General features: G+C 36.4%; 1 protein-coding gene across 1 annotated transcript in view; it reads left to right on the forward strand.

The window, feature by feature from the left end:
- The window catches only part of ZMAT1 (zinc finger matrin-type 1), a 42,430-nt gene extending 19,352 nt beyond the window's left edge, over nt 1–23,078 (forward strand). Inside the window, exons 2-6 of the mRNA XM_055563898.1 lie at nt 3,709–3,815; nt 8,087–8,188; nt 8,264–8,438; nt 19,621–19,720; nt 20,925–23,078. Coding sequence (XP_055419873.1) covers nt 3,709–3,815; nt 8,087–8,188; nt 8,264–8,438; nt 19,621–19,720; nt 20,925–22,248 — 1,808 coding nt within the window. The 3' untranslated portion in view covers nt 22,249–23,078. The remainder of the gene's footprint in view (nt 1–3,708; nt 3,816–8,086; nt 8,189–8,263; nt 8,439–19,620; nt 19,721–20,924) is intronic.
- The last annotated feature ends 554 nt before the right edge of the window (nt 23,079–23,632 follow it).

Here is a 23,632-nt window from a genome sequence, read left to right on the forward strand (position 1 = left end):
CCAGGAGAAATATCAATAACCTCAGATATGCTAATGACACCACCTTAATGGCAGAAAGCAAAGAGGAACTGAAGAGCCTCTTGATGAAGGTGAAAGAGGAGACTGAGAAAGCTGGCTTAAAACTCAGCATTCAAAAAACAAAGATCATGGCATCCAGTCCCATCACTTAATAGCAAATAGATGGGGAAAAATGGGAACGGTGACAGATTTTACTTTCTTGAGCTTCAAAATCACTGTGGATGGTGACTGCAACCATGAAAGTAAAAGACACTTGCTCCTTGGAAGAAAAGCTATGACAAACCTAGACAGCTTATTAAAAAGCAGAGACATCACTCTGCCAACAAGGGTTCGTCTAGTCCAAGCTATGTTTTTTCTGTAGTCATGTTTGGATGTGAGAGTTGGACCATAAAGAAGTCTGAAGGCCAAGGAATTGATGCTTTCAAACTGTGGTGCTGGAGAAGACTCCTGAGAGTCCCTTGGACAGCCAGGAGATCAAACCAGTCAACCCTAAATGAAATCAACCCTGAATATTCATTGGAAGGACTGATGCTGAAGCTCCAATAGTTTGACCACCTGATGTGATAATGTTGGGAAAGATTGAGGGCAGGAGAAGGGAGCAGTAGAGGATGAGATTGTTGGACAGCATCACCAACTCAATGGACATGAGTTTGCACAATCTCTGGGAGATAGTGAAGGACTCGGAAGCCTGGTGTGCTGAAGTCCATGGGGTCGCAGAGTTGGACCCGACTGAGCAACTGAACAACAAAATATTTGAAATATGAAATCATATTCTTGACCCCCCCCCAGTACCTTTATTCCACTCTTCTATCTGAATTTTATACATTGTTTAAAGCTAAGTTCAAAGCCTCTTTTCCTCTTGAAAGCTTTCCCCAAACTTCTCAGCAGGAATACATTGTACCTTATGTCTTATATCACTTATGACATTTTGATCTTTGGATCATAGTTCTTTCTATACACATCTTCCCTGATAAATTGTAAATTTCTTGAAATTAATAGTTATTCACTTGCTGCATCATTTTCAACATGTGGGACAGTTCTGTATGTATAATAGAAAAGGTCAAGATAAAAAGTTTAAGTTCCAGCTCCACGGAATAACACATGTGATAAGTTTTCTTGATTTCAGTGAATCCTAATTTCCTAACCTTCAGAATTTGGGAAATAACACTTACCTCGCAGATTTGTTTTAAGGACTAAAAGAGTAAGCTATTATCTTGTTTACACACACACAAAGGCCTTATCTCTTTCCAAAATGTGTACCATAGTATTTTGAAACTAGCCTCAGTAAATAACAATAAATCTTAATGATGTCCAAGACATTGAGGGTCTGAACTCGGGTAGTGTTATGGTAAATTTAAAGGAAGAGATGGATATCAAATAACATTATAAGCTAGAATGGACAAGAAACAGTGATTTGCTGTGGCGAATAATGGCTGAGATTTTGAGTCTGGAATATCGTACCATTTAATAAAGAAATACAGACCAAGAACTTGTTTGAGAAAATGAGTCAAAGGCAGTAAGTTTAGGCAATACCATTCTAAAAGAAAAGTTGTAGGGGTACCAGTAATTTCATGGGCTTCGTGGAAATGTTTGGGTCACCAATAATGAAAGACTATGTTTAAAAAACTCAGCCTTCATATTTCCCAACTTGACTGTCAGTATCAAACCTTGACTATTAGAAGTAGGGAAATCTGGAATTAAAGTTTGATCTAGGAAAGAAGTGAATGTTAAATCTTAGGAATTCTTGAACTTCTAAATTAGTAGTTTCCTTTTGCCTTCTTAATGGAAACTTCCCCTCTGTAACAAGTTATGTTGCCACCAAATGATAATATTTGCTTATTATTACAAATTTTAATAAGAAGTTCAAGATCTTATCACTGTGCTCATTGCATATAGTAGTTAAGGGAAGTCCTGAAATATATTTTAGTTAAACTCTTTACCTTGCTGACTTTACAGTCAAAATTAGAGAAATGATATATTTTAGAACAACCTAAAAATAATTCAGAGGGGATACTATACATTATAGGCATAAATTTATAACTGTTCAACTTGTTTTTGACATGTTCCTTGTTAAAATTATTATTATCTTGAACATGCAATTTAAGTAAGCCTTTTTAGTCCATATAGTGGTACTGAAAACTAAAGCTCAGTTGAAGATATCCAACATAACTTTTAAAATAAATACTTTTAAAGGTTTTTAAATAGAAAGTCCTACATACTTCTTGCAAAAATTAAAACAGTTGTACAGAAATTAAAATGTTAAATTTTTTCCCTTTCATCCTTTTCTGGCCTTCCTTCCCAAAGTTAATCATTTTTAAATTTAATTTATATCTTTCCACATATTTATATGTGATGTATATTTAATTTTTCTTAGTGTTGGAAATGAATGTATTATATTTATTGTTCTACAATTTTTTGTCCATTTGATATGTCATGGGCATTTCACCGTGAAAGTATGTGTAGTATTAGCTTATTCATTTAAATAGCCAAACAGCAAGCAAAATTTTGATGTTTTGTGATTTATACCTTGTAGATACACTAATAAATTTTGGCAGAATACATTGTAGCTATTAGAAAGCTTAGTTTGAAGTGTGGACCTCAAGTGTAAATTCAGAAATATTTTGACTTGTGTTATTACAGTGAAAAATGTAGCATAATTTGTGGATGTTATTAATAATACTTCAGGGGCTTGTGTGAGACTTGTTTGGCCAAATGAGCGTGCCAATGTTTGTATAACAATGGAAAATGTTTGCCTACTATAGACAAAGTTTTTTGTGGTTCCGTGTGATTTTTGTGTTAGTTGGTCAGTTGTGTCTGACTCTTTGCCATCCCATGGACTCTACCCCACCAGGCTCCTCTGCCCATGGAATTCTCCAGGCAAGAATACTGGAGTGGGTTGCTGTTCCCTTCTCCAGGGGATCTTCCCAACCCAGGGATCAAACCTGGGTCTCCTACATTGTAGGCAGATTCTTTACTGTATGAGCCACCAGGGAAATATGATAATACTGGAGCCATAGCTCCAGATAAGTGACAGTATTATAACAATGCCTTTTTAAGGATTATGTATGTGAGTGCTCAGTTGCTCAATCTTGTCCAACTTTTTCAAGTCTTTGCAACCCCATGGACTGTAGCCCACCAGGCTCCTCTGTCCATGGGATTTTCCACACAAGAATACTGGAGTGGGTTGCCATTTCCTTCTCCAGGGGATCTTCCCGACCCAGGGATCAAACCCCCCACTCCTGCATTGACAAATGGATTCTTTACCACTGAGCCACCAGGGAAGTTATGGGGGTACCAGTAACTTTGTGAGCTTCATAAAATGATTTGGGGCACCAATAATGAAAGGCAGGATTAAGAAACCAACCCTCGGAATTTTGTGTTTTACATGTGGCATAGTGATAAAAAAAAAAAAAAAAAAATCTGCCTGCCAATGCAGGAGATGCAGAAGACAGGGTTCAATCTCTGGGTCAGGAAGATCCCCTGAAGTAGGAAATGGCAACCCACTCCAGTATTCTTGCCTGGAAAATCCCATGGTCAGAGGAGCCTGGTAGGCTACAGTCCATGGGGTCACAAAGAGTTGGACACGACTTGAGCGACTTCATCTCATCTCATCTCATCTCATGAAACAATATGTATTCTAACTATTCATTGATGTGATATATGTCTCACTTCCCTTTATTTTATTCATAGATATAACTTGGAATGAACAGGAAAAGACTAAACTTTTTGCAGATAATTTTTGTAATGTATGTGGAGTGGTGCTTCAGTCTGAATCACAAAGGATTTCACATTATGAGGTAGGTTAAAAACAATGGAAATAGAGTATAAAATAGATTTTTTAATGCAGCAGATAAACTTCATATGTTATCTGGTTTTGATACTTATGAGAATCCTGTGTATTATTTCCCTCTGATAGATGAGGAGCCTGGCTCAGTGAGGAACGTAATTTACCAGCTTAAGTTTGGGAAATTTGGGTTTAAACTCAGTCTCTTTTGACTCCAAAGCATATTTTCTTTTCTTCACATCATTCTGCCTCCCTTTCTATCAAGTCACTGTATGATTCATGTCCTTGTAGTAAATATAAGGAAAGTTTTATAAGGCTTGAATAGGAAACTATTAATGTGAATCAAGGGATCTCACTGAACTCCAGAATTTTCCTTTACAGTAAATGAAGGATAAAAACAAAATGAACTAGTCTTGCACTTGATTTAACTACATATTTTTAAGCCCAATACCATAGAATTCTAGAGCTAAAAGAAGGAATATTTAATGTTCTTACTTCTTTAGTTTATTGATTAGAAACCCAGAGGAATAGTGATTAACCATAGCTAATCTTGGCATTACTAAGCTTAAAGATGATCTCCTCTGATTTCATATCTAGTGTTCTTTCCTTTCATTTAGTGTTGTCTCCCATTTCTACATCATGTTATCAACTATTGGATTTTTTTCATATGTGGTATCTGTATTAAAAAAAGTACCAGATACATTTACTTAAAAGAAATATAATGCCAATTCTACTTTAAAAACTAGAAACACCTGATCTTGTTTTGCCCAGTACTAATCTTATTGGCAGTTATATCTTTGTCCTTATGTTGATTTGGATTCAACTATTAATACTATAATTATAGATGGTGAGATTGTGTTGGCTGTGGATTGAGAGGACCTAGGTTCACTCAGTCAGTAAAGTATCTGCCTGCAATGCAGGAGACCTGGGTTCGATTCCTGGGTTGGCAAAATCCCCTGGAGAAAGAAATGGCAACCCACTCCAGTATTCTTGCCTGGAGAATCCCATGAACAGAGGAGCATGGCAAGCTACAGCCCATAGGTTTGCAAAAGTCAGACATGACTTAGTGAGTAAACCACCTCAACTAGGTTCAAGCCATTGTTGTGTAACCCTGGCCAAGTCACTTTACCTCTCTGAGCATGTTTCTTCAGGCTGCAAAATGGAAGCTAAAATCTCTCTTACTATTCTTGTGAAAATTAAATGAAATCAAACATTTGAGTGTGCCTAGCACATCCTGGCACCCCAAAGCTCAAAGAGTTAATAAAGAGAAACATATAATCAAGGAGCTCTCTGATAACCATGGTTGGAACCATTGGAATTTAAATTTGAAAAATAGCTTTTATGGGCTTATGAAGTACTTACTATTCAGTGTAGAAAATGTACAAAATTATGAGAAAATGTGAATCAATCATAAGTCTGTCACTTGTGGGTAACCATCATTTAATTAACTTCTCTTTAGCTTATATGATTCCAGTATGCTTTCTAAACACATATACATTTTTACAAAAGAGAATTGTATATGTTGTTTTGCCCTTGCTTTTTCATATAAGAACATATTCTGAACACTTTGTCCTATCATTACATCTTCTTACTTTTCTATAATAGTTTAATGACTATAAAGCATATGTTATATAATGTTATAGCATATTTTTTATTTAAATTCCAGTGCCATCTATAAGTTTAGTGCTTAAGCTTGTTAAATAACCAACTCAAACTATACATGACTTTCAAACTATATTTGAAAGCACTTCTTTACAAATATCCTGCTTGTAAAGGTGATTTTTTTCCTCTTTAATATACAGCTTGGTTAATATTGTCAGACTATCTCAGCATAGTATTTATTGGGCATGTAATATAGGACAGTATGGCAAAAATTTTGAATTTTAATAAGGTTGCACTTATAAATATTTCCTTTTATATTTATGTTTATACATGTTTAAGAAACTATTCTCTGTGTTTTTGCCAGATAAATATTTCCTTCTATTCTTTTCTAATACTGTTAAAAGTTTTATTTCTTGGGTTAATGTGTGTGATCCATCTGGTATTTATTTTCATATATGCAAGGTGATAACATTGTTTTCCATACAGATAGTAGGTGTTCCAGCACTATTTATTTAACAGTTCATTTTTGCCCCACTGATTTGTAGTGGCATCTCTATCATAAGCTACTTTTCATATATACTTTATTCTCTTATTGTTTTATTGTATTACTATGTTTGCCTGTCTCTAAAATAATTTCATCTTATTACTGTAGCTTTAAAATATATCATGATACTTGATAGGGGAATTTATATGACAGAAAACTCATTATAAAGTTAAAAGACAAGCCATAGATTGAATGGCATTTATATTCCAATAACTAACAAAGGATTAGTATCTGGACTACATAAATAACTATGTATCAGAACAAGGAACAGCCCAATAGAAAAATGGGAAAATGATATGAACAGCCTAGAGTACAGATACTTAACTTCAGAGTTGATCATATGGGAAATTCAAGTTAAAATGATAATGAACTATCTTATCAACACCATCATACTCACAAAAATTAAAACCTAATAGCACTTAACACTTAAGAAAATATAGGAAGTGAAAAATACTCGTACGTGCTACATTTGGACTTGTAAACTGCTTCAGCATCTTTGGAGATAAATTTTATAGTACCTATTAAAGCTGAAAACCCTCATATAAGCCAGATAGTCCATATCTATGTATCTACTTTAAAGAAACTCTTGGCCATTATATTAGGAGATACATTTACATATGTTCAGTGCAGAGATGTTTGTAATAAGAAAATAATCAGAAACATAACTGCCTTCATTAGGGGATTTGATGGGTAGCATATGGAGTAGAATGTTATGCAGCATGTAATATAATGAACTAGAGCCATATGTATCAATATGGGCAAATCTTATATAATATTGAGTTATAAAAAGTTGAAAGGATAGGAATAGGCTGATTCCATTTTCATAAAAAATTTTAAATGACAATAGTACATATTACTGTTTATAGGTACATGCATATCTGGTAAAAGAGTAAGAGGAAATGGTACAAAACAACTTTAAGATAGTAGTTACCTACTGGGGAAAGACCAAGGAGGAAGCGATTGTTGAAATGAGGAGCTAGGACTTCTTGTGTAAAATTATACCTCTTTTGAAAAGGAGATTGAAAGAAATAGAGAAAAATGTTGAAATCTATTACAACTAGGCAGTGGGTATGTACTTCAGCTATATTCCTGCACACACTTCACAATTTAAAATGCTGTAGATAGAGTAATTGCTTCACAGTATGTGCTCAGGCATATTAATGTGTCCCTTCTATTGACATCAACATTTTGGTTATTGTGTATTTTGTTAAATATGTGTTGAGAGATTTTTTTTATATGCTTAACTTAGAAAGGTTAATTGCCTCACAGAAAAGAATTTGAGAGGTAAACAATACAGGGCTGATGTGACAGCTTCATAACACTATCAGAGATCTAGGCATTTTCTGTCTTTCTACTCTGATGAACTAGCCTCTGTCCTCAAGAGCTCCCATTGTCCTAGATGACCTTTATATCTTAATTCCAGAAGCAGGAGAGAAGAAGATGAGACGAGTTCATCCCGCATTCTGTTAGGAGACTTCCAGAAGTTCTACCCAACATTTCAGATTACATCTTATTGTCTAGAATATAGTCACATGGTTACATCTTGCTGAAAGGGAAGCTGGAATATGCAGTCTTTTAGCTGGGTTTATTGCCTAAGATGTGTAACTAAGGAAGAAGAAAAATTTGATATTAGACAAAAACTAGGACTTTCTGCAGAGAAGGCAATGGCACCCCACTCCAGTACTCTTGCCTGGAAAATCCCATGGACGGAGGAGCCTGGTAGGCTGCAGTCCATGGGGTCACGAAGAGTCAGACACGACTGAGTGACTTCACTTTCACTTTCATGCATTGGAGAAGGAAATGGCAACCCACTCCAGTGTTCTTGCCTGGAGAATCCCAGGGATGGGGGAGCCTGGTGGGCTGCCGTCTGTGGGGTAGCACAGAGTTGGACATGACTGAAGCGACTTAGCAGCAGCAGGAGTTTCTGTCAAAAACTAAAAGTTATTGGTCTCTAAATTGTAGTATTATTTTCATTTTAACTGAGATTTAGAGCCTTGAAAGCATGTAAAACCTTTTCATAAACTAGGTACACACTAAATATATTCCAACTCACAGGTGCTGTCCTCAGATTCAAAGAGGTGTAAATTTGACGTGCCTCTGTTGTTGAATAAACAAAGTCATATTGTATCTTTTTCCAGAGTGAAAAACATGCTCAAAATGTTAGGTTTTATTTTCAAATGCATGGGGAACAAAATGAAGTGCCTGGTAAGAAAATGAAGATGGATGTTAGGAATTTTCAGGTGAGTGGCTTATGTTGATGTTGTAATTAAAAACTTAGTTATTGAATCTTTCTAACAAGATTGTGCTTATTTCAGGAGCATAGAAGTGAAGTAGTGAACAGAAACAAATTTTGTGGTCTCTGCCACATGGTTTTTAGCTCCTCAGTTGTTGCTCGGTCTCACTATGTGGGGAAAGTCCATTCTAAAAAACTGAAGCAATTAATGGAGGAGCGTGGTCAGGTATCTCCATCAAGATTTCAGCCAGCAACGGGTAAGATGACATTCACCTCTTTAGCTTCAATACAGAGTCTCTCTATAATTTTTTTCGCATCTCTGCTATCCATTTTTTATTGGAGAGAATTTTACTCTGCCACAAAAACTTGGTTCTTCTGCTCAGTTAATCTCTTTCTGTGCCCTTGACATTTAATATAGAGATCATTATTGCTAGCTAAATTTTAAGAAATGTTGTGACTTCTCCTTTTCAGTTTATTAAATCCAAATAAAAACATGTTTGCTATAAAGAAACAACAATAAGCAACCTGAGCTCTCCGGTTTCTAATCAAATTATTAAGTCATAGTTTCTTCTTACTTCCTCCCCTTGGCATTTATCTCATTCTTTTTTTTTTTTTTTTTTGCTTTAGTACTTTACAAAACATTATCTCATAATGTGTGTTCAGACCAATGTCTTCACCATAATATAGTTATGTTGCAGCATTTTCTGACTTTAACTGTAGACAAAAAAAAAGTGGTATGGAATCTTCTTCTACCCTGATAGCTCATTCCTTTCTTCCTATGAATGTAAAGAAAAAGTACCATTAGCTATATCAATCAGCAGTTATTGAAAACTTACTTTATGTTAGATCCAGAGATCCAGAGAACTATATAACATGTTGATCTGTCCTTCCAGTGATTTTGGGCCACCAGCACATGAGAGAACTGACCCACAGATCTCACTTTTGGCCTGAAGTGGCAGAGTATGCTCCAGCCTGTGTTTTGAAAATGTTGTGTGCTAGAACAAAAAATAATGATTAATCCTCTGGAGTAAATAATTTACCATATTCTCACTAACTTCAACATTTTAGGAATAAAGCATGCCTGGCATCACAATTTTACCTACATTAATTTCCAACTCATAGCATAGGCCACATCAGGATTAAAACATTGTTTTCTTAATAAATGAAATGAATTATTTTTACATTTATTCTAGTCTCCCTGATTTTTGTATATTTGTTGTTCTGCTGTCAGTCAAGAGGGACAGAATCAGTGTACCACACAAAATAAAGCATTTTGTAAAGCCTTATCTTTAGTCCCCCAAATTCATAAATTTGGGCTCAGAAAGGAGACTACATGAAAGAGCTCTGAAATAACTGTAATTGTGGGAACATATAATTTTATAGCCTTGAACAACTGCATAAACTGTATTTTGATACAAACACCACTGAATAGATGATCTACTTACTATGCTACTTAAGAAAGACATCAACTTAGAAGTTGGTACCTGTCTCTTTTACCCTCACTTATTTCAAGAGCCATCCTAATACAGCTCTCATGCCTTCATTGATTGCTGAATATTGCTTCCTGTATCTTTGTTGGAGACACTTGGTGACAGACTTATATTCAATTATTTTTAGCCTGAATACCTTTATCCAACAGTGCTGTGTGGAAAAAGTCCAGAGACAGTAGGTTTTAAAAGAACTCTCTCTAATACTTTATAATGAAAACATGTGGATCACTTTTCATTATGACCATTTCAGCAGGTGTGCCTATTATTACCTCTGCAGAGTCAACTTTTCTGAAGCCTCTTGCTGTCAAGCCTCCTCCAGGTGGGATTAAAGACAAGATTATGCCTTCTTCCAGCAGTGCTTTGGATTTGAATAATCCAAACAAGTATTGCAAGCTCTGTCCTGCTTCTTTTAATAGTCCATTAATGGCCCAACAACATTATGCTGGGAAAAAACACAAAAGAAATGAAGCTAGAAAGAAGTTTATAGACAAGATAAGAGAGAAACCTCTTCCTGCAAAATCAGATGCAAATGGTAAACAGTAAGAATATCCCAAATTTCTTTCTTAGGAAGTTTATAGTTTATAAAAATACTGGCTTATATATATACCATTTTACTCTTACTGAATAGGAGGTTGATAATACTCATGGGATCATAGAATTTTCAGTAAGTAAGGACTTTTGAGTCCATGTAGGTTTGTCTGTGGTTTTCTGGAAAATGAGACCCAGAAAGGTTTAAATGACTCTTATTTATCAAATATGGGAATTACCATGGTTTCATGTTATATTATAGGTACTTACAGAAAGTATTTTAAATTAGTATTATATAGTTATTTCATTCAGTCACTAAGTATGGCTTAAGTGTCTCTTGGGTGCTAGGCTAGTCATTCTTGGGAATACAAATGAAGATGCACCACTTTACCTGATAAGGGCAAGTGTATAAACTACTTGGGTTAATAGCACTTCTTTGCAAGAGGCTGCAGCCATGGATTTTTGTGTACATATTTTTGATAACCAGAGGAGTGAAATAAAATGACTCAAAAAATCTTTTTAAAGGAAATGTATGATTTGCATTGATAGAAGTGGGAAGGACAGAGGATGAACAAAGGAATTTAGGAAGAGTGGCAAGAATTCCGGCACAATAAAGATTCTGATCCTGACTGGAGTGATCCACTTGGTTGTCTAACCATATTTTTTTTTTTTCATTTCCCCCCCACAGGCACCTTCTCACTACTAGTGTATTTTATTCCCTTTTCATATTCTCTCTTCCACCCATTTCTTTTCCTCTGCTTACTATTATTTTTCAGTTCCTTCCTTACTAGACTTTTCTGCTTCATGCGGAAATGTTCATTACTCCCTCCTTGAAGCTCTATTCTGCTTTATGTAACTCTTTTTGCATGTGTTCTTTTCTTGTGTTTCTCTTTCTTTTCCGTTTTATTTGGGGGCTCTTTTTAAAATATATTGCCTACATGTCAATGTATGGCAAAAACCACTATAATATTGTGAAGTAATTAGCCTCCAATTAAAATAAATAAAATTTTAAAAATTAATTAAAAATATTATTGCCTAAATGTAGGCATTCCCATGATTCCATTCTTGACCTTAATCTGTAAAATAATCTAATCCATTCCCTTGATTTCTTATCTCATCTATATGCTTATGAACTTTCTGTAAAACTTTAGACTCATATATCCAAAGAGCAGCTACCTCTTCACCTGGACACCTCATAGCCATTTCAAATCCACTCAGTCATTCCAAGTAGAAACCTGTAGTTAACTTTAAATCCCCCAACACCATCTACTTCACTTTCTGTATCTAATGAAGTACCAAGCCATGACTGTTTTACCTTCTGAATATCACTGTTACCTTATCTCCTGCTCTGCTTTTCTTATACTAGTTCAAGCCCTCAATATCTTTCCTAGAGCTTTGCTATTCAAAGTGTTGTTTGTAGGCAGCATCATCAGCACCACTTCAGAGCTTGTTAGAAAAAAGAATCTCAGGCTTCACTGCAGACCTACTGAATCTGAATCTGCATTTTATGCATTTTAACAAGATCCCTGGGTGGTTTGTACTCACAATAAATTTTGAGAAGCATTGTTCAAGAATATTGACACAGCCTCCTAACTATTCTCCGTCCATCAGTTTTGTCTCCCCAAATCCACCCTCAATTTAACCACTGGAGTATTTCACCTAAAGTGCATATCTTTCTATGTCACTTACCTGCTTAAAAATCCTTATTTTTCTATTTTCTAAGGATAAAAATATAAGCTTCATAGTTCTCTACCATCTTGTCCTGTCTTCCTCCTCCAGGCTTATTCCCTGCTACTTCCTGCTGTGATCTTTGTGAGTCATGAACCTGCAAAATGCTTTTAGTTTCTGTGCCTTTCATGCTGCCATTTTGCCTGGAACATCTTCATGTCCCTCTTTTCTTGACCAACTCTTACTCATACTTGAAAATGCTACTTCCCTGTAAGTCTTTTTACTTCCTTCAAGGCTTGTCTTCTCTGCTTCCTTAACCTGCATATCTAATTATCTCTTCCTGTGTCTTTGTCTCCCATTAGAATGTAAGGTCTTTGAGGAAGGGGATTTCATCTAACTCATCTGTATTTCCATTCCTAGAGATAGAAACTGGCACAGAGTAGGCCTACCTCAATAGACATTAGTTTAATATATGAATCAGTGAACTATTAACCTTTATTTATTGAATGCTAACCCTGTGTTTGTATTATTAAGTTTGCTGCTTATTGTGATTCAACATCTCACCAAAAGTTACATAGAAATCTGTGTTTTTATCTAGAATTTTAAAGAATGTTGATTTAGACAAATGTAGAAATAGAAGTTGGAGAAGGCAATGGCAATGCATTCCAGTACTCTTGCCTGGAGAATCCCATGGACGCTGGAGCCTGGTGGGCTGCAGTCCGTGGGGTCACTAAGAGTCGGACATGACTGGGCGACTTCACTTTCACTTTTCACTTTCATGCATTGGAGAAGGAAATGGCAACCCACTCCAGTGTTCTTGCCTGGAGAATCCCAGGGATGGGGGAGCCTGGTGGGCTGCCATCTATGGGGTCGCACAGAGTCGGACACGACTGAAACGACTTAGCAGCAGCAGCAGCAGCAGAAATAGAAGTCGTAGGGCTCCTGAAAGTCATGGAAGTTAGAAGATACAACAGACTTGATAGGTTGTTTTTCCTGTTGCCATACAGAGCGTTCTCTGAAATAAGCGGCTTCTAGTTGTGTGGCATTGGGTAAATTGGAACTGAAAAGTGTGTCAGCTCTGAGAGAGAGGTGTACTCTGGTCACTTCTGAAAGGAGGGTTATTTTACACTCTGAAGTTGCAAGATTATTAGAATGAGAGAAAGAGGATTTTGGTGAAATTTTCATCTGGCCAGGGAGGCGGGCTGCTGATCATCAGCATAATTTAATCCAGTCATTGAAGTCGTTTTACATTAGCCTCTGAAGCTGGAAGCTCAAAAGATTTTCAACCCTGCCTTAACTATTTCATTTTGATTACAGTAAACATTGAGGATTAAAAAATAGCTGGAGCACTGTTGTACAGCAGAAACTAACACAACACTGTAGAGCAATTATATTCCAATTTTTTTTAAAAAATTAAAAAAAAACTAGCTGGAGAATTTAAATTAGCCAATGAGAATTTCAAAGAACAGCAACAGCAGAAGCCCATATATTATAAGTGAGCAAGCAGTAAGACAAAAGCAGTTTAACATGTGCCACTTTAATTATTTTTACTCTTCACCCAGTTTCTCCCTTCTTGCTGTCTTTGCCTTCTTTTTTATCTGCTATTGTTTATATATGTTTCTACTCTATCTAATCTCTTTCTCTGTTTCTTCATCATTCTTACTGCTCTCTTCATGTCCTTCATCCAGCCCAGATCTCACTAGCACAGGAATTGCTGCCATAACGATATAGAGCTAAAGTATGTATGTATTTTTTATTTATTGTATTTATTTCATTAATTTATAGCCCCATTGTTGTATTTATTGTCTCACCTTCACCTGTAACTCAACGTACCTAACACTGAATTAATAATCTTCCCTGAAACCATCTTGAATTTATCAAGTTTTTTGTTTTTGCCAGTAGTAGCACTATTTTTTAGTCACCTACACTTGAATCTTTGAGGGCATCTTTGACAAAATTCCCCTATATCCTATCCATCCACAGTCTTATCAAGTCTTCTTAGAACTGTTTCTCCTACCTGTACCCTTCCATTGCATTTTCAATACCATCACTTTAATGCTGTAACCACCTTCTAGAAGGCTTTACTTATACCTCATTGTTATTCTCTCACTACCTAGTAGCAAGATTTCAACCTAGGATCAATTCCACAGTCTACCTGTTCTACTTTTACATTCAGAATACTTAGTGGTGCTATGGAAAATTATATAAGGCTAGAGATTGGGTACCTCTATAGAGTCTTAGTATCCAATCTCTGTGACCTTTTAGTCCTACTTAGTACTTTTCCTTTTCCTTCATTTTCCTTTCAGCAGTAATTTTTAAATCTACACCACCTTCCAACACTTTGTTCTACTCTTCAACACCCCACCTCCTCACATCCTTCAGACAAGCTTATTCCTTATGCCATCAAGAAAAATGTAACCATCACATGTGGATACCAAGCATCTTACCCTAACCAAATAATCCTTTAACCTTGAGTTTCCCTTTCACTATGATACTTTCCCCTTGTTTTCTTAGCCAAGGTTTTTGTTGTTGTGTTCTTATTTTTCAGATATGCTCTTACTGTCCTCACTGATATTCACTCCTCAACTCACTGCCATTTGTTGCCACACATCCCCCCAGCCCTCCACACCACCACTCTACTATTTCACTGAAACTATTCCTCACAGGGTTGTTGTGACTTCTAAATGCTTAAATCCCATAGACATCTTTGCTCCATTCACTAAACATTCCTCTTAAAAATCTCTACTTCCTTAGCTCCTTTGACATCACTTTCTCCTGTTCATCCTTGCAACTCTGTCCTTCTTGACTTTTCATGGACCCCCTCCTCCTCTACCGTCTAGTTTAAAGAGTGACACTATCCAGGGTTTTTATCATTATGTTCCTATTCCTGTTCCCACCCATACATTGTCCTCAAGAGATCTCATCCACTCTGTCTTAATTACCCTTTATCCTCAGATTTCTCCAAAATCACTCTAAGCTATCGTTTCCCTTTCAAATTCCCATATCTAACTGCCTGTTGGACACCTTTATATGGAAATCTCAGAGATATAGCAGACTCTGTGTATCCAAATTCAAACTCACCATTGATTATTCTCCCATGTCCAGTAGTATTCCTTATGAAATTCCAATTCAGTTAGGATCACCACACACTCAGTCATCAAACTATGCTGAGTTATTTTAGACCTCTCTAGATTCCTCCTTCTCCTTTATCTCCCATATTTAATCAGTCATTAAATTTTGTTGGATTTAATGGTAAATATTACATCAATATCTCTGCTCCTGTCAGTCCCTACTGTGACCTTTCTAGCCCATGCCTCCTTATCTCTTGCCTGGTCTGGTATATTTATGTAACTGTGGTCTCCTTACTTCCAGGCTTGCTCCTCTCAAAATTACCTTCCATATTGCAGTTAGAGAAGAGATTTCTCTAAAACACACAATTGACCATGTTACATACTGGTTAAACCACCTGATGGTTTCCCAGCCCATAGAATAAAAAGTCTAGACTCCTTGTGCTCTGTGTGCTCAGTTGCTCAGTCGTGTCCAAGTCTTTGTGACCCAATGGACTGTAGCCCGCCAGGCTTCTCTGTCCATGGACTCTTCCAGGCAAGAATACTGGAATGGGTTGCCATTTCCTACTCCAGGGGATGAGCCCAACCCAGGGACCAAAACCCATGTCTCTTATATCTCCTGCATTGGCAAGCAGGTTCTTTACCACTGCACCACCTGCTAAACTCCTTAGCATAATACAGAAGTCTCTTTGATCTGACACCTTTTTGCCTCTCCCATGCCATCCCCTTATATTTTATTCTACAATTCCAAATTTCAAAAAGTTCCTATAAATACTTCTATGCTCTTTTCAACTCCTTTCACCATTAACTACTTTTCCAAATTTAACTAAGGCCTCATCTCCTTCAGTAGCACTCTTCAGACTCCCATATTATACTAAGTGTATCTGCTTCCTGGAATTCCCATACGTCTTAAGCATACTTCTCTTATCTTTTATGAAATGAGATTGAACCCCTCTGTTCATGTATCTTTTTCTCATTTGAATTTGTGAGCAACCTGCCCATTTTGTTCATCTTGTACCCCTAGCATCTAGCATGATACTTGGTGCCACAGAGGTATTTAGTGTTTGTTGAACAGATTATTTGAATTCAGCACACCATGCTCATTTCTGTCTCTTCCATACCTGATATTATTTTCATCCCCTAGAATGCCCTACCTATTTTCCTTATAATTCAAATCCTTTTCCTCCAAAGTCCTTCACAACTTCCCTCACTGCTCTCACTCTTGGTATTCTCCCTTTCCTCTGATTTCTCATAGGCTTTACTATTCATTGACAGTTGTGTTATAGTCTCTTAACTTAATTGGCCCCTTAAGATAGGGATTGTATTTTATATTGAAATATATTTCTCAGTGCTTTATACTCCAATGAATATATATTTTTCTCAATATTTGATAATTGTTTATTGAGAGGCAGTGGGATAAACATAGAGGTGTTTGAGTCACTTGCCCAGTTGTACCTTAAATTCCTCAGGTATAAAATGAAAATAAGGCTACGTCACAGGATTGAAAAAAGGGTGAAATGAAGCAGTATATAGCATACCCATCACAGAATATGTCCTCAACAAATGTTAGTTTTCTTAAAATATTGTTTCCCTGTCATAATTTTTAAACATGTAATTTGTACATTTTCTGTTTTTTCTTCATAAGCTAAATGCCATGTTAAGTTGCATTTTTGCTTACATGTAGCTCTCAATTGATTTTCCCCATTTAAGATATTAGACCAATGATTCTCATTCTCTACTACATACTAAAATCATGCAGGGATCTTTTAGAAATCCTAATGTTCAGGCCATCCCTCAAATCAATTAAATTAGAATCCCTGGCACTCACATTAGTGTTTTTTTTTTCTTTTCCAACTCCCCAAGTGATTACAATATAGAGCCAAGATTGAGAACCATAATGTTAGACTATAAAGACATGCATTCCCCTAATCTGTCCTTTGAAATCAAAGACCTTAGTCCAGGGAGTTATAAGATAGGACTGTGATTAGGAGAAAAGTCTGCCCCACATGTGTTAGGTTATGGATGATTTTGAAAGTTACCAGATACAAAGAAACTTGAGTTGCTGGGTGAAGTCAGAAACAAGGAATCCTAGCAGGGCTGAGGGGAGCAAAATTTGACAGGCCCAAGGAACAGACTCAGGAGAATGGACAGTATGAGAAACAGTAGAGGCAGGTTTCAGTAGGATTAGACCAGGAATTTTGATCTTGAGACAAATACATAGGCTTCATGTCTTCACAGAAAGGGTTTACACTATTTTCATATGTTATTTTCTCAGAAGACTATCCTAGAAAAAGAATATCAACGTGTTAAAAAGACAAGGGCTAAGGTAATAGAGAAAGCAACGGCAACTCACTCCAGTACTCTTGCCTGGAAAATCCCATGGACGGAGGAGCCTGGTAGGCTGCAGTCCATGGGGTCTCGAAGAGTCAGACACGACTGAGTGACTTCCCTTTCACTTTTCACTTTCATGCATTGGAGAAGGAAATGGCAACCCACTCCAGTATTCTTGCCTGGAGAATCCCAGGGACAGAGGAGCCTAGTGGGCTGCCGTCTATGGGGTCGCACAGAGTCGGACACGACTGAAGCAACTTAGCAGCAGCAAGGTAATAGAAGCAGACCATACTTTTCCAGAACTGCTTCTAGGTCTTTCATATGTGACCTGCAGCTCCTCTAAACTACTATATTGCCTGTATTATAATCTTCTGATATAACTTGTGAAGAAACCAAGGAGGAACTGAAAAGAACATTATATATACTCTATAAGCACTAGACAAATGTGTAAAACCTCTGAAATATAATCTAAGTTTATAATCATTGGAGATCATCAAGGCAGTGGTGCTTAACAGTCTCTGCACAGAAAAATCAACTAGAATGCTTGCAGAAAGTAAGAAAGCCTAGTTCTACCCCTAGAGATTCTGATTAAATTGGTTTTATGTTGAGCTGTAACATGAATAATTTTTAGAGTTCTCCACATGGTTCTAATATGTAACTAACACATTAGAAACCAGGAGTCCTGCTTATCTTTCATAACTTGGGTGCCCTCAGAATACGTATCCAAGTGAATCCGAGCCTTAATTTTCCCACCTGTAAATAATGTTAGCTATAATGTCTGTAAAGGGTTTTTATAAGCATGCAGAGTCCTGGATTCAGTTCTCAGCTTTGCCAGAATCTTCAAAGGTGATTAGCCTCAAATGAAGGACTTCCCAAACCAAAAACAAAATTGCAAGATGGTGATAAATAACAAAGGAACTGGAAAGACACTCCTTTAAGGTTTTTTTTCCACCGATTCTGTGACAATAATTAGCTGGAATATTGTTAAAATACAAATTCCCTGTCCCAATGTATCATATTCTCCAGAAGAAGGGGTCTGGGGATCTATATTTTTAACTCACACTCCAATTGATTCTTATCAGAGAAGTCTGGGAAACATTGCAGTTTAATTCACTGTCTTCTGTTATTGGTTTATGGTAGGAACATAAATAGATATTTCAGTTCCCAGGTTTGTAAAAAAAAATATCATTTAGATTATCCTCTTATTGGTATCAGTAATATAGGAAACCAAATTATAATCAGAAGTGACTTGGCAAGTGCAAAAGTCAGCACAGGAAGAGAGGATAGTTTTGAAGAATCATTTATTCAGACTTTGATGTAACCGGCTGAGCTCTCCTGGGCCCACTGCAGAAAATACATCAATAGTGAGCATAGTCCTCATGTGCTTCAAAGTCAGGCTCTTCCTTTCCCTGTGACAGTAGTTTCCTGTCTCTATGATTAATCTTTGCTTGGACATGGCCAATACACCTAGTGATGATTAATTTAGTGTCCTTTAAATGATCAATTTGCTGTTTGATTTCAAAGAAGATAGCCTTGCTGGACCCTAAAATCTCTGCAGCCATGAATTTATTGCCTCTTCTTTAGAGTGAGATTGTTTTTATATTTAGCTTAATGAAATTTATTAATTTGCATCTTCTGACTGAAGAGAAAGTGGAGGGATAATAAGATTAAGAAAATAAAACTTAACCTATCACCTGCTTCCAGTTCTATCTATCAGTCAGAATAGAGAGGTAACTAGTATACCTATTCTATAGTTCTTGACTCTTATGAAGTGGTAACTAATAGTTTTATCTTAGAATTTTGCTTTCAGCATTTATCTTGAGAGTGGGGCTCACTGAAACTCGCTCTAAAATCTGTCTATGGAAATCACTTTTGGTAAACTAATGCATTACAGTGATTTCAGGTAAGAGAGTAAACATTTGCCTTTATTCATCTTTAATATTTTGGGATGTTTCAAGTTTTAGTTGGGTAGAAAGAAAGTTGGGGACAAACAAAAAGAGGTTGATTGAGGGATTAAGAGGCAAAGATAGATTAGGCACACTACATTTGAAGTGTCTGTTGTACTTTCGCATAACAAAAATAAACAAGCAGATAGCAGTTTCTTAAAGAGACCAAGGCTGGAGCTTCAGTGTGGTATAGTGTGAAGAATTTTGGACTTTAAGAGACGTGGGCTCTGAGAAGCTATCTCTGTTACTAACTGACTCTGCAACTTCAACCAAATCATTTATCTTCTCTAGGCCTTATCTTTAAATTGGGAAAGTTCAAGTAGATGGTTTCTAGTAAACTCCTGTCCATCTATGTAATTCTAAGTATATTCCTATTGACCTTTTTAACTTGAACTCTGTTTTTTCCAGCATTTAGTATGAGAACCTACGATTGTCGTATTTGTAATATCACCTTTACATCTTTAGAAATGTTCCGGTCTCATATGCAAGGAGGTGAACATCAACTTAAGTAAGAATTTCTTACCAAAGTGTTTGTATGATACCAAAAAACAGGGGTTCTGTCAAGTATCTTTACATGTATTTTACAAACTTTCTAGACATTTATTTCCTTAAGAGTTGATCCTGGATATGGTTGGTAGTATTTGTAACATATTATATGCTAGTTCCATCTCCTAGGGAGTTCTCTAGCCATGATAGTATGATAGTATGCCGAAAGAGCTGGCTCACGGGCAACCCTGCTGACCAGACATCTTTGGAAGGATGCTAAAGGATCATTCTCAGGCTAGCCAGATAATTCAAATAATCCCTGTAATCCTTGGAAGGTTGGCTAGTTCCAGAGATTCAGCTATCCATTTGTCATCCTTCCAGTGAGGTATAGTGGTTAAGAAAAAAGGTCTTGCTGTTAAACAGAATCAAACTGGAATACCAGATCTTTCTGCCAAGTAATTTTGGACAGCTCTGACATAAAGTGGTTATAATGAAGTATAAAAATACGGGTAAGGTCCCATTGTAGGAGCTTAGTACACATTTATTCCAATTTGTTCTGTTATTTTAAGGAGAAGATTGACTGGACAGTTGGGGACTGGATAAGTCAAGTAGTGGGACAGGGGGGCACTTAAGTATTGTATATTTATTTTGTTGCTTTTAGTATAACTTACATTATTCTGGTAGAAAATATTTGTATTATTGAGTCTAATACTAGGTAGCTAAATTGTATAACTAACCAAATTAACCTTCATTTACACTCTGTAAAATTTCAGAGTTCCAGAATAAATAGATGTCACATTTATAGATCTATACAAGGAACTGATAATTAGAACTTTTTACAGCAATGTGACATGCAGATCAGACCATCTTTAGGGCATTAAATATTATTGGTCCTTTCCCACACATCCCAACATGTCTTACATTTTTAAGTACTACAACAGTATCAGATATGTCTGCTTCTTTATACCTATCTTCCCTTTCATCCCAAGTGTGAAAATTTTTTATGTATAAAAAATTGTGAGGTGCCTAGGAGATATGTGACTATTCCTGCTTCTTCTCTTTGGCATACAAAGTCATGATTTATAGCTTTTATATTAAGGTAGGTTTTAAAATTTTGCTTGGGCCTCTGTTGTATTTTTTTTTTCAAACTAGTATTTTTGAAAGCAAAGCAAATATTCCAAATAAAATAATCTAGTAACAAGAACTTTCTACTGTCTTATTTGCAGAGAATCCATTGTTATTAATCTAGTGAAGAAATCAAGGAAGCCACCAGAATCTTGCCAAGATGAATATACAGATTACATCAAAGTACAGAAAGCCAGAGGATCAGAACCAAAGACTTGTTTTAGAAAGATGGAAGAAGGTTCTTTGGAAGCCTTTGGGTACAGAGAAGCAGTTGATTCTAGATCCAGACATAGAATGTTTGAACAAAGATCCCCAGGTGAGACTTTCTGGACATACCCAGGACCATATAATATTTCACAAACAGTGGAAAACCAGTTACCTCATTGCTTACCAGCTCAATCAAAGAAAACATATGACTCTTTTCAAGATGAACTGGAAGATTATATCAAAGCGCAGAAAGCCAGAGGACTAGATCCAAAGACTTGTTTCAGAAAGGAAAGAGAGAGCTCTGTGGAAACCCATGGGTACAGAGAAATTGATTCTGGACCCAGACCAAGAATGTGTGAACAAAGATATTCATTTGCGACTTCTCAGACCTACCAACGACCATACACTACTTCACCAGTGGAAAGCCAATTATATCACTGGTTACCAGCTCAGTCAAAGAGGACATATAACTCTTTCCAAGATGAACTTGAGGATTATATCAAAGTGCAGAAAGCCAGAGGACTAGAGCCAAAGACTTCTTTCAGAAAGATAAGTGATAGCTCTGTAGAAACCCATAAGCACAGAGAAATGGTTGATTACAGACTCAGACCTAGAATGTTTGAGCAAAAACTCCCATTTGAGACTTTCCAGACTTACCCAGGATCATACAGTATTTCACAGGCAGAAGAAAACCTGTTACCTCATCCTTTACCAACTCATGACAACAAACAGAGATTAGACCCTGTGACCTACTGTCAACCCACAAGAGACTGTTTCCCAGAAAAACCAGTACCCCTGAGCCTTAGTCAGCAGGACAATAACTCTGGCACATACAGTGTAGAATCTGACGTTTATAAGCACCTCTCCTCAGGAAACGATACCAGTGAGCATCAAGCAGGTCGTAAGCGGAAACATCAGAAGAGAAGAAGGCACATGGAGAAAGGTGAAGAAAGGCCAGAGAAGGAGCAGTCCAAGCATAAAAGAAAAAAGGGTTATGGGGATACAGATCTAGACAAGGACAAGGGCACTGGGGAAGGGAAAAGAGGCAGAGATAAACTCAGTGTCAGTTCAGGAAAGCTTAAGCATCGAAAAAAGAAAAAAAGCCGTGGTGTACCCTCTGAGAAGGAAGAACGTAAGCACAAGAAAGAGAAAAAGAAACCTGTTGAAGAAAAGACGGAAGAGGAAATGCTTTGGGATGAGTCTATTCTTGGATTTTAAACTTTTAGCCTTGTTTACCCCAGGAGAAATAGAATGGGGGAATTTAGACAAAGACAGAAACATCCAATGAAGAAAAAGAGAGGTGAGTACAGTCAGTGTCAGTTCAAGAACGCTTAGTTTTTTGTGTGTAAAAATTGAAATTGACTTGAAAGAAGAGACAAACAAGCCTAAACCTCGCCTCTGAGAAAGAAGAACAAAAGAACACAGATAAGAACATAAGAGAAAAGGAAGCCAGTTAAAAGACAAACATGTCAGCGCTTTAGGACGAGTCTTCTCTTGGATTTTGAACTTTTCAGTTGTGTTCCTTTAAGGTTGAATTGAAGAAATAAGTTGAAGTGTTTGGTTTCATGAAATTCATGTTATTTGAATTTCCCTAAGTGAACAGTTACTTTAACCGTTAACAAAAGCCAAGTAAAGTAAGAGTATTCAATATGCCTTTTCCTTAAGTTATTTTTCTCATTTCTTAACATGGAAGAAAAATTACATATTTCCTACGTATAAAGTAATTTATCTTAATGAGGCTGTCTCTGCTTCTGTTCATCCAGTTGCTCTGATAGTGAATTATTTACCTATGGGAGAAAATTAGTTTTAAATGAGAAAATCAGCAGGCATTATAGAATCCATCCTCTGTTTGGGTTGTGTTAGTGTTGGTGGTATTTTTTATTGCTATTATATGTTTGTTTATGTTTCTTGGTTTTCTCCAAGGAAAATATGTGAAGCAATTTAGATTGATTTTTTGTTCGTTTGTTAAATATACTTTACAGTGTATTTTTGTATTTTCTAGTTCTGAAAGTGGGAAAGTCTATAATAAATGTAGATGATATATAGTTTTAAAGAGTTCTCTCAAAAAGTACTGATAAAAAATCAGTCTATATTCTGTAAATGTTTATATTAAAGTGTTTTAATTTCTATATATTGTTTTATGTAAATAATTATTTCCCAGCTGAATATTATTTTACTTTGGGAGTGAGAGGGGAAATAAACAATTTTCACCTCTAAGGAGATCACACTGTAAAGTTTTTTGTTTTGTTTTCCTTACTGATATTTCTATTTATTTATTTTTTAATTCATTTTTTTAACACCAAAAACATTCTGTATTGAGGTATAGCCAATTAACAATGTTGTGATAGTTTCAGGTGAACAGTGAAGGGACTCAGCCGTACATATTCATGTATCCATTCTCCCCCAAACCACTTTCCCATCCAGGCTGGCATATAACATTGAGCAGAATTCCATGTGGTATACAATTGGTTTTTGTTGCTTATCCATTTAAAATATAGCAGTGTATACATGGCCTTCCAAAAGTCTTTAACTATCCCTTCCCCCTGGCAACCATGAGTTCCTTTTCTAAGTCTGTGAGTCTCTTCCTGTTTCATAAGTAAGT

This window comes from Bubalus kerabau, chromosome X, assembly GCF_029407905.1.
Source record: "Bubalus kerabau isolate K-KA32 ecotype Philippines breed swamp buffalo chromosome X, PCC_UOA_SB_1v2, whole genome shotgun sequence".
NCBI classification, from domain to species: Eukaryota; Metazoa; Chordata; class Mammalia; order Artiodactyla; family Bovidae; genus Bubalus; species Bubalus kerabau.